This window comes from Poecilia reticulata, linkage group LG19 (genome assembly GCF_000633615.1).
Source record: "Poecilia reticulata strain Guanapo linkage group LG19, Guppy_female_1.0+MT, whole genome shotgun sequence".
NCBI lineage: Eukaryota > Metazoa > Chordata > Actinopteri > Cyprinodontiformes > Poeciliidae > Poecilia > Poecilia reticulata.
This window is the reverse complement of record NC_024349.1, coordinates 27,276,948-27,291,745: the sequence shown is the minus strand read 5'-3', so window position 1 is coordinate 27,291,745 and position 14,798 is coordinate 27,276,948. Positions and strand designations below refer to the sequence as shown.

The following is a 14,798-nucleotide window of genomic DNA, read 5'->3' as shown; positions in this document are numbered from 1 at the left end:
AGACATTTTGAATAATGTTGACTTTGTATTAAAAGTGTCATAATTTACCGAATGACGCTTTATGACAACAGTCATAAATATTCATGAAGGCTTATTCATGTTCATGACCGGTGTTATGTCATATTTATGAAAGTGTCATGACAGTCTTATTCACCCCTCTTCAAATAAAGTGTTATCCAAATCTTCTGTTGTTGACAACTTTAATAAACTTGGGAATAAAAAGTTTCTCTGTTGGCAGACAACTGTATTGCTGGCATCAAACTACAAAAATAGCAGAGTGGGGTGGAGTGGAACACACAACACCCTGTAAGGGGATGGGCATAAAATGCCTCATTCACATTTAACTAATCACACTCCTCAAGGGGGGAGTTTTTAAATTGCAATTCCAAATCCCAGACATTGCAACTAGACCGTACCAGACCAGACTTCAAGTTCTTGACGAGGAACCGTGTGGTGAAGTCCCTGATATCTTTTTCGCGCAGTCACAGCCTCTATTATCCGCAAGAGGGTGTGGTGCGCACCATTAAAAACACAGCAAAATGAGTTGCTCTAAAAGGCGCTTCAGAATGGTGTCATGTTGGGTTCCAATTTTCTCACCGACATACAGAATACACCAGGTGAGCCGATAAAATGATAATGGTTTATTTACAAGCAGAAAACAAAAAAGTATAAATTGAATGACCTGAGGGAGTGACCGGGTCGTCAGACTGAAGAGAACGAGAGGTTAGTGGTGCGTTCAATGACGTGGGAAAAACAAACCGGAAAAGTGCAGCAGAAAAACCTTACTTGAGTTAGTGAAGTTTTAAGCTTTGAGAGGAAAAGGTCTTTCGGGTTCCAGGGTCCTTGTTTTCTAGTTGGTTTGTGGTTCTAATCCAGGGTCCAGAGAAACTAAGTTTGATGGGGAGGGCAGACAGGTAAGTTCTGACACGCAGGAGCGATAAAAAACGTAACAAAAAGAAAAGGCGTTGAATAAAAGGCTGCACTATGATTTGGAGGTGAGTTATGTTTTTTCATAGTTAACGTTTTTAACTGAATAAACATAACCGCATATAATAAACATACCGCATTTTCCGCATTATAAGGCGCACCTTCAATGAATGGCCTATTTTAAAACTTTTTTCATATATAAGGCACACCGCCTTATAAGGCGCATAGAATAGACGCTACTCCAGCCTCTACTGTAGAGGTTGGAGTTACGTTATGCATCCACTAGATGGAACTGAACTAAAGGGAATGTCAACAAAACAGTCAGACTCCAGTTGGCGCGGAGAGTCTTCCGCGATTGGGCTGGGGCATGGGCGTTCTCCGTTCGCTCACAGCATGTTCGTGGAGAATGTGGTGCTAAATGACCTGCAGACGACCTGATTCTAGACGGTCGGTAGGTAGATAGGTCAGTCAAACTTCATTAAAAGATTACAAACCAGCGTTCTGACAACTATCCCAGCATGCACTGCGCGCTTCTTCTTCTACGGGGGAAAAGGAAGTCGGCGGCTGCTTACCGTAGTTGCTTGACCTGTTGTGGCTCAATATTGGTCCATATATAAGGCGCACTGTCGGCTTTAGAAGAAATTGAAGGTTTGTTTATAGGTGCACCTTATAGTGCGGAAAATACGGTATATAATAACGACCTTTACATATAATAATAAACATTTCCACATATCATCTCTGTTGTCCACTGAACTCTCAGTTGCGCCATGTCAACTGTTTGGGGTACAGTTGACATGGCGTTCTTGCATCACTGCGCATTCTGTTTGGCTACCTGTCACATTCAACAGGCTGCGTTCTCGCTCCCAGTCAGGGAAAACCCCATGCTGCATTAATCGGGCAAAATCAATGTTGAATATGCCCAAGGGCAAAAATCCCATCTCATTATTGGGGGGAGCATAAACAGGGATATTTTTCAAGAGCAATTTTGGGGGGGTCGGCAAAGTTACAGTTTTCTTTCTTGCTCTCGATGAAGGCAGACGCTTTTTTCCTCTGCTCCCTCCCTGCCCATGCCTGCCCTGCTTGCTAGGTTTTTGTCCTGTCTTTTTCTATATTTTTGGAGTCTTTCTTTGCCCATCATCCAAATCTACAAATTATGGATCTGGTAAACCCATCTCTCATTGCTATTGATCACATTTTTTACGAGAATTCTGGGCACAGGAAAGCCCTCTTGTCCTGTGGGGACACACCCAGAGGGATTTACCCTGGATTTATTCATGATAACAGGATTTCTGCTGTTGGAGCTTGTGGATTCCCGGATTATTGACAAATTTGTGAGACTTGGCCAAACTAGCAAACACTCAGACTGTTGGTGTGGAGAGAGACGAGGACTCTAAAACTCACTTACAGAATGGAATTGATCTTGGAAGAAGTTGCTAGTTTCAGTTCAGTGGAACGACCAAACTAATTTGTATAATTGGGTACTGAGATGTATTGGGGAGACTTTATGGAAGATTGAAATTTATAATCTTCCCAACCAAAGACATTCTGTTTCTGAATTGGCTTTTCCCGTATGGTCTTGGAAGAGCTGCATATTTCCAATCTCCTTGTAGATATGTAAACACAACGCTCTTCCCTCCTCATCCCTTCCTGTATTCATGGAGCTGTGGACCTGAACTCTCCCGAGGACATCATTCCTTGATAAACCCTCCATCAAATTTTGCCAGAAGCGTCAGCAACATAATTTCATGGCCCTTTGATGTCACCGTCTTCACTCATGTCTTTGTTTTGCCCATTGTTTTGTCTGAATGTTTCCATCTGGCCTAATGTGTTATTCCTCTTTTTTGTTAGAAACAGTGGAGTCGAACTTAGAATCCAGAAATACTTAACAGGAACAGTCACTGCTTAGTGTATATTACTTTTAACCCAGAAAAGAATTTAGAACTTCTAAATGTGGAGTACTCACTTTAACCCAGAAAAAGAATTAGATCAGTCACTCTTTAGCTTATTTTATCAGAAACTGTAGAGTACTCACTATTTAGAAATGGAATTAGATACTTAGCAACCCTGAACAGGAGCACCTAGTTTACATACTTTAGAACATTAGATTAGTTTTCTTTCCTTTGGTTCATTTTGTTTGTATTTCTGAGATGTATCAGAGAGACATGAGAAAGTGCTTTACTCAGGTAAAGCACTTTGAATTGCCTTGTTGCTGAAAATATGCTATATAAATATTACCTTACCTTAAAATGCATCGTAAAATATAGTTTAATTTTATTTTTGTATGTTCAAGATGCACCACCAAAAATTACTATTAAGTAGCAATGAATAACAAGTGTTTTTCTCAGTGAACAACCTGTTGAGACCCATAGAAGTCAAACTAAGATTCAAATGTTGCTTAGATACGAGTTTGATTAATCTAATTGCTGCTACACCATTACAAAAACCTTAGGTTCTAAATAAAAGCAAGTTTTAATGAGTAACTCCACTTAATAAAGTGGGCAGGGGGACCCAAACAAATTTTTTGTGAAGAGGTCCACGATTCCTGGCATCACCCCTGCTTACTGCAGTGGATTTCTTGGACATGGCAATCTTTAAAGGTTCCGATTTTAACAACACAGGCCAATTGGACATCAAAGTTTACTTTAAACCTACTGATACTCACACATTGTTTAAATCAAGTTTTCATCCAAAGCACGTGTTTGTTGGATTAGTCAAATCACAATTATTGCAGTTTAAAAGAATTTGCACACAAGAATCAGATTTTTATGAAGCAGTTAGGGTGCTGTTCATGGCTTTGTCCAGTAGGGTGTACAAGAGGTCCTTCTTAAAGAGATGCTTGAAGTCCTTTTCTGAATCCAAACCAGGAGACCAGGCAGTGACACTTGCTTTTATCACCACTTACTCCCCTGCAAACACAGTTCTTAAACCTTTTACCGATACTGACGAACAGGAAGATCATAGCTCCTTTCAGGAGGAACAAGAACTTGTGTGACCATCTTGTTCATGCAAAAGTTGGATCTCAAAGAAAGCCTAGCACAATTGGACATGCATAGATTTTTTTAAACACCAGAAGTGGCTAATTAATTATTCCACACAAGTTCTTTATTGCGTCCCGACTAGCGGGAATCTGCAAACATGGAATTGTGTTCATTTAGTCACGTGTCAAATCTGCAAGATCGGATTTGTTGGGGACACGGCAAACACTTTTCTGGCCCGACTGCTTCTGTATGAACAAGATGTGTCACACAAAAGGATAAGGAGACATCATACGTTGTTCTCAGAACCTTGTTTTTTCTACATAGTTGAGTTCAGTTCAGGCCTTGGTTCTCGAGTACAATCCAGCTTGGTCCTTAGGCCAGAGAAGAAAAGCGACCCATGTGTGGACAGCGCAACTCGGGACTAAAACGCCCTTGGGACTTAATGATGGGTGAGCCGTTCATTTTCAGAGGCTGGACACAGTAGGTCCTGTGAATTGCACCACCGCTGCCTTTGGCGTCGTTGGCGCTTAGGTTTATACTGCTCAGGACTGCAAATAATTTCATTACAAACCCAACATGCACTATAACCCAAGAAAAAAAGCTCAAACTGAAACCTGTGCAACAACTAATCTTAAACACATTACAGTCTTCATTTTACTCTTGCTTCTCAGTTCCAATCTAAACAGCAACAGACCAAATCATGTCCAAAACAATTTAATAAATTATATGTTTTATATACAAAGGTTAGGAAATATTTAGACAATACAAAACAGACTTCTGCACAATCATAGGACATAAAGAAGGGTACAGAGATGGAGTTGTCTTGGCAGAAACGTTTGGGTTAGATCCATCTAATTATTAATAAACTACAGCTGAGGGCTGGAAGGCCAAATCTTGGAAAACCACCTGGTGGGTCAGAGTTGGGGGATTTGGCTGTGGTTCTGCTTGGCCTCTGTTCTCTCCTGATGGTAAGGAGCGCTGTGATGGGGAGTAACAGCCTATCAACCTCCGGCTGTAGAAAACTGCTCACTGCACTGACGAACAATTACTGCATGTGATCAGTAGGCCAGTTTCAGTAAGTCGTTTTTAAAACATATTTTTAGCATTTTGTTTATTAAATAAATTACGATATTCTGTCATTAGGTTATATTTACAACATTTTAACAGTTGATAAAAGTCTGAGTTTTGAGGCATGAGATCTGGATGTGTAAAGAGGCACACCATCACGGTTTGAGAGAAACAATTGGGCAGATGTTGGCGAGTAAACTTTTCTGTTTTAGTAGAATTAAAAGTTGGCTTAAATGACCACAGTGTGGCGACGCCATGCTCTCCTCCTGGCTTGAGAATCTGGAGTTGACCTTAACACCACAGAGGAGGATCGCTGATCAGTCCATCCTGAAGTAGAAGAAAAGACAGGAAGGGGATGTTGAGCTGAACCTCCTGTGACGGATCTCTGCTGAAGAAATCCACACTGAGCTGCTAGCACTTCCCCAGCTCTGATCACCTCTACCCCATCTGATCTCTGACCTCTGCCAATCTCCTGGCCCCGGCCCAGCTCCAGGTTAATGGAGGTGGCCCTGGTCCTAGCAGGCCTGCCTGTACTGGCTGCCTGACTCCACTCTCTAAGGCAACTGGAGGTCTGCAGAGGGAGAGGGCAGCTGGGGGAGATCCAGAATGGAACATTAGGACGTTCTTTGGCGTCGCTCGGAATCTTGGTATGTGATGGTGGGCTTGTTGCTGCTGGAGGTTTTGGGTATTTGCCGTGACTCTGATGAGAACAGAGGAAAGAACCTTGCCCTCCATCTGCTCCCTTCATCACAGTTGTTTTTTCTTCTTCTTCTCTTTTTCCCTCTTCAGATGTCTGTACATGTTTCACTCCATGTCTCTTTTCTTTTTTGCAGCAGGTGTGTTCCCCCTGGAAAGGTTCATGCGGTCCCCTTCCATCTCCCCCTTCATCTCTCTCTCTGTAGCTTGTGTTCTTGGCCATTTCATGCTCAGAGTCCTCATCACCGCTGCTGACTGCTAGATGAGTGCTGAGGCATTTTTTACGTTTGCGGGTCACAGCAGAGATGATGGACTTGGGAAGGAAGTCTCTGGCATTCAGATCTTTCTTGGAAGTGGAAGAAATCTGAAAAGATGAATCCCCAGTCTAGAAATCAGGCATTTCATCCTCATTTACAGAAGATTAAAAAAATGAATATCACAGTAGAATCCTTCTGCTTACCTTCAGTTTAATTGAATCACTGGTGGTGGAATCTACCCAAAGAAAGGAAGATGTGTGTTAGAACCAAGTTTTGCAAAGTGATTTAAAATTATAACCAACCATTGTCAACAACCCAACTTTCAGGAAAACTCTTAGTGTCTGATTATTTATCTTTATTAATGAGTCACCTGGAGGTTATCGACACAATGGTTTGAGTTGTCCAACAGAAAGACAGAAATGATGGCAGAAAAAAACAAGATGATGACAGAGGGGCACTGCACACACACACACACACACACACACACACACACACACACACACACACACACACACACACACACACACACACGCTGTAGTCTGAAGACCTGGTCCTACCGAAGAGGGCGATCCAGGGTCTGAGCTAGAGCAAAGGAGAGCAGAAGGTTCAGGAGAGAGAAAGTTTGAAATGCTGGATGTTGATTGACTTTAGCAGTAGATCTGGGAGCCTTAAACTTTCACTGGTCATCTGAGCAGACATGAAGACCCTGAACTATGCTGGCACATCAACCAGACTGCAGGGGGCGCTTATTTTATTCAGATTTTGGGGTGCTCTATATGCTCCTCTAAGTTCAGCTTATAGACAGTGCTAATTGATTACTTACTTTGGTCTAAAGAGGGATTAAGATCCCTCTTTAGACCAATGGCAAGCCCATCTCCATGACCTATGAACGTGGCTGGATTGGGAGAAATGTGGAACAGCTCTTGAGTGAGGGGAATGATGACACTGCAAGGTGGTTCTCTTGTGATCCCGCCATGTTCCTTACACCCCACTAAGGTCCTACCCACTGTGCTCACGCCACAATGCTGCTTCTGCTATGTTCCATTATTATATCTTGTTGAACCAGATATTCCCAGACATATGGAGGTTTCTTGGTCTCCACCATCAGTTTGGGCCTTCCATTGGGAAGGATCCTGATCAGCACTCTGTCGCCTCATCAATAGAAGCAACATGAAGGGGAACGTTGTGCAACCTGAGCATGCTGGATCTGGAGCTAACCCCTGTGAGCTGATCACACTCCCCCTGAAGCTGGTTCTGCTGTGACTAAACTCCCCCCACCCCCTTCCTCCTTTTCTGGACTTTTCTGTGATATTCTGAAGGAACACAGCAGTCAGACAGATGGTCCAGGTTCTCCTGCTACCAGGCCTGGGTGTGGCAGACTGTATAGCTGGTTAGGTGCATGTGGAGACGCTGTTGGAAGAAACAAGCATGTGGTGCCTCTGCAAGTCCAGCCTGAGCAAAACCATGTAGTCATGTGAGGTCAGTCCTGCTTCATATTTCCATGAGCTGCTCCAAAGCTTCATTCAGGTGGATAACTCTTCACGTTTTACAGAGCTCCAACTCCACAACAAAACCAGATCAGACATTTCCAAGTAAGTTAGGCAACACATATAAATGAAATACGAAATACATAATCTACTGACAAACATTTTCAATAATGTAATACACAGTTTTTTAAACAGTTTTTTTTAAAGCAAAGTTCTCCATATTCTAATCAAATGGTTAGGGAACACACTCATTAAGATTTGTTTCCCGAGTGATAGACTGGTTGGAACCCAGGGTGTAATCAGGGGGTCTTCACAAGGTTACTGTGAAAAAAATCTGCCAGTGGAACTAGTACATTTTCATCAACATAAAGAAATTATTGAGTTAAAACAGATTATGTCTTGCTGAAAAAAATCCTTGTAAGGTAGTCATATTTTAAGTGTGCAGAGAATCTTGTACTAGAAAGTAGACACTAAATCTGCAAATATTTAGTGTCTTTGCAGTGTGGTACCAGGTATGCCTGCTTTATGAAGCAATCCTGTAAGGAAGCTTCTTCTAAAGTCTCAGCGCTCTCTGTATTTGACCGTTTGAGATTAGATGGTCTGTCCGCTTCTAATGTGAACTGAAAACAAGCTGTAAATGAAGCACAGGAAGCTTGGATTGCTTGGTCCTCCTCACCTGAAGCATCCCCAGGCATGCCCGGCCTGCCAATGTTTGACAGCAGGTGATCGATGTTAGGGACAGGTTGAATGTCCTGCTTACCCTCAGGGGCCTACAAACACACACATCCCCAAAGTAAATGTAAACCTGGATACATCCTGTTATGAATTTTCAAGCAGGAGGGGCAAACTCACCGTATTGTTCAGTTCCAGCTCACCATCACAGAAGAACCAGTCATGCTGTAAAATCAGAGCAGCACAATGTTAATGCAGGTCAAGGTTCTGCTGGAGGTTCTGAGGTTGTAGAAGGTCACTCTTACATGAAGGATGAGTGTCTCCACTATTTTATAACGGTCAGGCATGTGGGTGACCATGTCAGTCATATTGTCCTCTGACGTTCTCACCAGAGTGGGACCAAACACCAGAGCCAGGTTTCTTGGCTCCATCTGATATAAGGCCAGAGCTCCATCAGTGACAAAATTCTGGGTTTGAGTGGAAACACTCAGTCGATGTCAGGGTGCACTAAGCTCACCTTGTTCTTCTCAGAGTAGTTTGCCACCATCTTCAAGTGACTCACCAGGAAATTAAGGGTATGGTAATAATAATCTGGGAGGTCATGGATCTGAAACAAGCCGAGGGATGAATGTTAGGAATATCAGGTTTTACCACAGCAGATTTTATAAGGAAAGATGTCCATATCTTGAGAGCGCACCAGTTTTTTCATGGTCTTCAGTCTGTCATCAGCATCTTCTATCCGGTTGGCATCAATGAAGCTGTTATATTTGTCTGTGTACAAAAAACAGCAATCTTCTTAAAGGTGAAAAACTTGGTGACATCAGCTGCTTTCATGCTATCTGTATATGTATCTGCAGAGTGAAGAATGAGGGGGGGGATGCTCAGGCTCACCGTCAGTGAACAGAGGCTCCGGCAGTTTTCTGAAGAATGATTTAAGCAGGCTGCTGATGACATTCAGATCTTGCCATCTCTACAGAGAGACGAAAGGAGGCAGAATTATCCAAATCAAATCTGTGACCCTAAAGGCAGCATGTCCCATCAAAAGTCTGAGAAAATGAGAGCTCTCCAAACCTCTTCAGCAGTGTTGATGTCCAGGCCCTTGTTGAGGTGTTCCTGCAGACTTGACACCATGGCATTGTTCCCAGGCACTCGGTAGATCCCGGTGTACTCCAGACCAGAGGACTCCACCACACCGCAGCATATCTCAACAATCAGAGGGACAAACTGTGGACAGGAAAAACTCTCTACTTCTTGGAACCACAACCACTTTCAAGTGTATCCCTTAAATGATCTTAAAAATCATCTTTTTATCTTTCACTGTTCCCAAGTCTCTATGACTGCCTGTCTGAATGAAGTTATTGTAAATGGCTTTTTCCTTCAGTAAGAAAAAGCAAATGTAAATAAGCTTCTGAGATGCATCACTCTCCACTTTTGTGAAGTTGTTGTCATTCCCAAGTTGATATTTGATTATTTAGTGAAGCTTATGTTAAAGAAAACTTTCCATCATGATATGTGTCAGGGTCTGCCAAGTACTACATGTAAACAACCGTTTATTTGCTGAGACATGAGCTCAATGTGGAACGCTACAGTTAGTCTGAAAGAATTGTGTTTAAAAATAATGGATAAATGAATTGAGACTGAGGAAAGAAAACCTAAAGATACTGGTAGAAAGTTTATCAGGGTGCGTTGCAGGACTTTTGTTTTTGAACACTACTATGTTGCATTCACCCAGATCTATGTTTGCGGCCATGCTGAATGCGATACGAGGCTGTGAAAAATGCTGCGCCTAACTCTGACTAACTGCATCATAACACCTAAAATAAAATTATGTTGGACTATCTACTGGATAAAAGAAAATGTTCGATTTGCTAAAGCAACTCATATTCTAAATTTCAAATAGCCCTAAAATGTTAGTGCACACACTTGTAGTAAATAACTTTTTTGATGTCCATATATTTTATATAATTGGAAAGCTTACAATCCACATATTCAGAATCTGTAAATAACTCAGATTCTACACCTCGAGTACTTATTCTTGTTTTTATTGTTTTTATTTTTTATTTATAAAACAGACATACCCTTCACATTAGGAGGAACAAAAAAAATGAGTTAACAGATTAATATTTTAATTTCAGATAGTATATATTAAGATGATGTGTTATTGCAGGGTTAATTTCAAATTAGGTTGTCTGCAAGTAAGGTAAGGTAAGATTAGGGTAATTTTATTTATATAGCACATTTTCAGCAACAAGGCAATTCAAAGTGCTTGAGTGTTTACTAAATGGGGCAAGTTGTCCTCAACCTGAAAAAGTGCGAGAAACACTGGCATAGAGAGTCTGTCTTTCATCTGATTGCACAGCTCTACATTGCTGTTCCAATGCTGCATTCCTGTATTCTAGTTATCTTGTATGTTTAGAGTGAAATAGTCTATTTTATGACTTGCAGAATACTAAATAAAATCCATTTTTTTATATAAATCCATGCATTTGTCATTCTCTAATAAATTTTGGAAGGCGTATCAATTATCTTTGTATTAGTTTATACTTTGGGTCTTAACCAACATTAATGTCCCCTCCACATATTAAAGAATTTTTCTTCCTGTTGCTCTCTTGTTAAACAGTGATTTCACAGATTATTTTCAGTAGCTGGTATTGTTATACCAGCTACCAATACCAGCTATTGAAAATACCAGGATGTCACATTAACTAATGTGACATGCTGATTTTACAGTAATTGCTTCACCATCACTGACCTTCAGTAAGTAACTACTTTAATAGTTTTAAGTTTTAATGGATTTAATGGATTTATCCCAGATCGGTAATTGACTCCCATATTACAAGCCGCTCTGCGTAACATGCGGCGACCAGCTGCTAATGAGGCAATGAAGCTTCAAGCTGCTTCGCCACGTAGAAACCAAGCAGGCTGTGGATATAAGCAACACTTCAGGTGTTATTGTCTCTCATCACTCCCAGATGGAACCGTCTCATGGCAGAGAAACAAGCTCAGGGCTCCGTTAGTGAGTATTGTGAGTTAAAGATTTCACAAAAGTAAAATGTTCGTTTAGACTACAAGCCGTTTATATGCGTATTTTTCTTCAACCACCAGGGGACTCTTTAGCAGGAAGTGAATCATTGGAAGTCTGGTTACTTGCGCGCCAACATTGAGCCACAAACAGCAAAATGAGTCAGAAACAGTTCAGATGTCTTTGGAAAGTTTCTTTACAAAGGAGAAAAGGCCCAGAGAAGAGACAGGAGGATGAATTTATCCAGGACTCCTAGATGGGACCGTCTGGTTGCAGAGAAACAAGCTCAGGGCTCCGTTAGTCAGTATCGTGAGTTAAAATTTTCACCAACGTAAGATGTTCGTTTTTGTGACGTTTCTGTATCTTATTTCAATGGGATATATAACGTTACCATAGCGACCAGAGTCAGAGCATTTGGGCAGTGGTCGAGAGGAGAGGAGTAGAGCTTGTGAGTCTTAAGTCTGGTTTAAACGGAAAGATTTAAGAATGTCGGCCGATTCTCCAAACCTCTGTGACCACAGAGCTGATAAAGTCCAACAGGTTCGTGTGTCCAAGGCAGGAGCAACACGAACCGATTCCAGTCACAAATATTCCGATTCCAGAGGATAATCCAGTAAAACCCCCAACATAGCAGGAATTTAGAAGAACCAAACACGGATGACGATGTAGAAGCAATAGTGATAGTTTGTACACTCATTTGAATAAAAGACGTAACAAAAAGTAAAGGCGGTGGATAAAAGACGACGGGAGCAGCCGCTCTATTTGCTGCACTATTGATTTGGAGGTGAATATGTTTTTTCATAGTTAACATTTTTAACTGAATAAACATAATAATGATCTATAGATTTAATAATAAACATTTCCACATATCCTCTCCGATATCCACCGGACTCAGTTGCGCGATATGTCAGCTGCAAAATTTTCCAAGTCTTGACCGGTCTGCGGTAATAAAAAGGTTGGGGACCACTGACCTAAACTATCAGTAGTTCTGTCAATAGTAAATAATACAGTTATTCTCCAAAGTAATTTGGTGAATAATTCCAAATTATTGGAATTCTCCAAAGCTGAAAGGCAGCGGAATGCCTTTCAGCTTTCCATTGTAAAGCTGAAAGGCAATTATGGTAAATGAACTGAACTTATATAGCGCTTTTTCCAATCATTTTTGACCACTCAAAGCAATTTTCTCTAGAGTCACGTTCACCCATTCACAAACACACACCGATACGCAGATTGGTAGGCAATTTGGGGTTAAGTGCCTACGAAAGGACACATTGACATGTGACAGGAGAAAGCTGGAATCGAACCTACAACCTTCTGATCACAAGACTACTACTCTACCCACACAGCCACAGTTGCCCATGTAGCCACAGTCGAATTGGGCCTGCAATTCTACTGACACTATTCACTCACAATATTCTGTTGATTTTTGTTCTAGCATGCTTGTTTGTCTTACTTTATGGTTAACAGCTGGCTGGCAGTCCTCCAGTCTCACCCCAAAGGCTTTCGGACAGCCTGGTTTCTTTGTTTTCTTCATGAGGTTGATACCCCACAGGGCCTTGTTGTCATCTGAAAACACAAAGAAATATTACATTAAATATTTTTCTTTTTCCTTTCTGGATAACAGCTCATGGCCTACAACAGTTTGTCAAAGTATTTAGACTGAATAAAACCCAGGTAATTACTAACTGCCACTGCTTTGCCTCTAGTTTTCTTTTTGAGACCCGACACCCACCAGCTCTTGAGGTTCGATTTCCTGAAGTATTGTCTGTTTTAGCCAGGAGGAAGTCAGGCACCATGCGATGGGCTCTGGGGGAGGAATCCAGCTTGTTGCCTGTCAGACTACAAACAGGACAGAAACAAAAGCACACAGCGTCATTTTATGTGATGGCATCTGAAATGTCTCTTATGGAAACTTAGCTAAAGGAACCACCTGCAACACATCTGGTGGGATTTTCACTGTTGAAACTAGAAATTTATATGAAAGAGGAAATGCTTTCTTTTCCTTTCAGTTTTTTCCTTTAGGGGTCACCACAGACAGTTTGTCTCTATCTAACCTTATCTGAATGAAAGAAAACTAATTCTGATGGAAATGCTCTGACCTACTATGTGAGCTACCAACTATGAGGTTTCTGCTGGGATCCTGGTTCCACCATGACATGTCCATTAGACTGTTACTGGGCACACACATCATCCAACAACCATGAGAAATGACTGAGTGAGTGACTTTGAACAGGAAATCAACAAGTCGTTTCCATGTTCTGTTAGATAACAGGGCTGCGTTTGCATGCAGGTTTCTTCTTACCAAGATAAACAAAAGATGCCAAACAGAGGCCATCTGTTTCGTCATCAACAAGCTGGACAAGCAGAGTCTACTGAGAGTTGTGTATATGCATCCAGAAAGTTTTGGACAGCTTGCTGTCCCACACATCACAGCCTCCTCAGTAACCTCTTTTGAGAGAAGTGGAGTTTTTACAATTATACCTTTTGTGACTACTGATGCACGATTTGCATCCTTGACGAACATCTTCTCTTTTCAGGGGATGAGGACTCACACCTACAGGAGGGTGTTGGACCCACAGCATGTGAATTGTCTGACCTCAAGGAGGGGTGTCAACATAACCAGAGACCCTCCCATTATTCCCATGGTGGAGATTGTAGTTTAGTCCCATTAGCAAAGCTGATATGAGCAAAGTTTTCTAGAAAGATTCTTCAACAATTGAATCACTGTGAAAAAGTTTTTGGTCTGGATTATTTCTCACCAGATAGCCATGAACATTGCATTAGCCAAAACCAATCTCGTCCTCTAAGATCAGCTCTGAGCCCAATCAAACCTAACAATATGCTAAAAAAGAAACAAAAAGTTATTGCAGTGAAATTTTTTTTTTCCCCCAATTAAACATTGCTACATAAGTAGGTGCAAAATTAATTTGGCCATGACTTTGGTAAGGTAAATATTTCAGTTTCCTTCGTATCACCAACTACAAACACGATATCGATCATGTCTAGCAGGTATTCATCAACATTCACTACTAGGTGGTGCTGTAAAATTGCAAAATTTGCTATGCAAAAACCGCTGATCATATTCTCAAACTTTGCACATACCCAGGATTTATACAGGAATCCTAGAGTTGAATTTACTACATTTTAATGTCAATTTTACAACCTCTACAATATTTTTACTACCATTGCAAAATCGAGCCTTTTTATCGGTGCCAATTTCCTTAATTTTTGGAGATTGGTGATCGACCAATATTCACATGTGAAGCGTATCTTATCCCGATCTTTTCCAACTCAGCAAAGGTATAAAAATCAGCCACTGTCCTCTTCTGCTCTACAGTGAGGGGTTTGACTCTCACTGTAGAGTCAAGCTGTAACTGCACACGTCTCTATGTGTGCAGTTAACGATAGCACTGGTCAACACAAAAAAAATTGTCTAAGTTTTTTCAGCTGACTTAGTAGTATTTCGATGAGCTGAATCCAAAAATCACATTCGTTTTGCTCCATCAGGTCAACTTTTTGAACCATAGGCAAATCTTGATTTTTTACGATTCTGTTTACATGCATTTTTTATTTCATTTCAATTTTATTTATTTCATGTTCTAGAAATGAAATTACTTACTTATTCAGACTACAAGTTAATGGGTGCTCCATTTCAGCTCCAAGCGATCGCTGAAATGTGTTCTGCTGCACA

At 41.2% G+C, this 14,798-nt stretch overlaps 1 protein-coding gene across 10 annotated transcripts in view; it reads right to left on the bottom strand.

The window, feature by feature from the left end:
• Positions 1–4,603: 4,603 nt before the first annotated feature.
• LOC103482112 (rho GTPase-activating protein 23-like) overlaps positions 4,604–14,798 on the bottom strand; it is a 126,896-nt gene continuing 116,701 nt past the window's right edge. For 9 of the 10 annotated variants that reach the window (XM_008438047.2, XM_008438050.2, XM_017310859.1 and 6 more), the window contains 11 exons: positions 12,840–12,946; positions 12,561–12,673; positions 9,157–9,309; positions 8,977–9,055; positions 8,783–8,856; positions 8,603–8,692; positions 8,391–8,516; positions 8,266–8,310; positions 8,090–8,183; positions 6,130–6,161; positions 4,604–6,033 (listed from right to left, as the gene is read on the bottom strand). In XM_008438047.2, the coding sequence (XP_008436269.1) occupies positions 5,203–6,033; positions 6,130–6,161; positions 8,090–8,183; positions 8,266–8,310; positions 8,391–8,516; positions 8,603–8,692; positions 8,783–8,856; positions 8,977–9,055; positions 9,157–9,309; positions 12,561–12,673; positions 12,840–12,946 (1,744 nt within the window). In that variant the 3' untranslated portion in view covers positions 4,604–5,202. Of the gene's footprint in view, positions 6,034–6,129; positions 6,162–6,483; positions 6,509–8,089; positions 8,184–8,265; positions 8,311–8,390; positions 8,517–8,602; positions 8,693–8,782; positions 8,857–8,976; positions 9,056–9,156; positions 9,310–12,560; positions 12,674–12,839; positions 12,947–14,798 lie in introns of all 10 variants that reach the window. The other variant, XM_017310862.1, reaches the window with a different exon arrangement.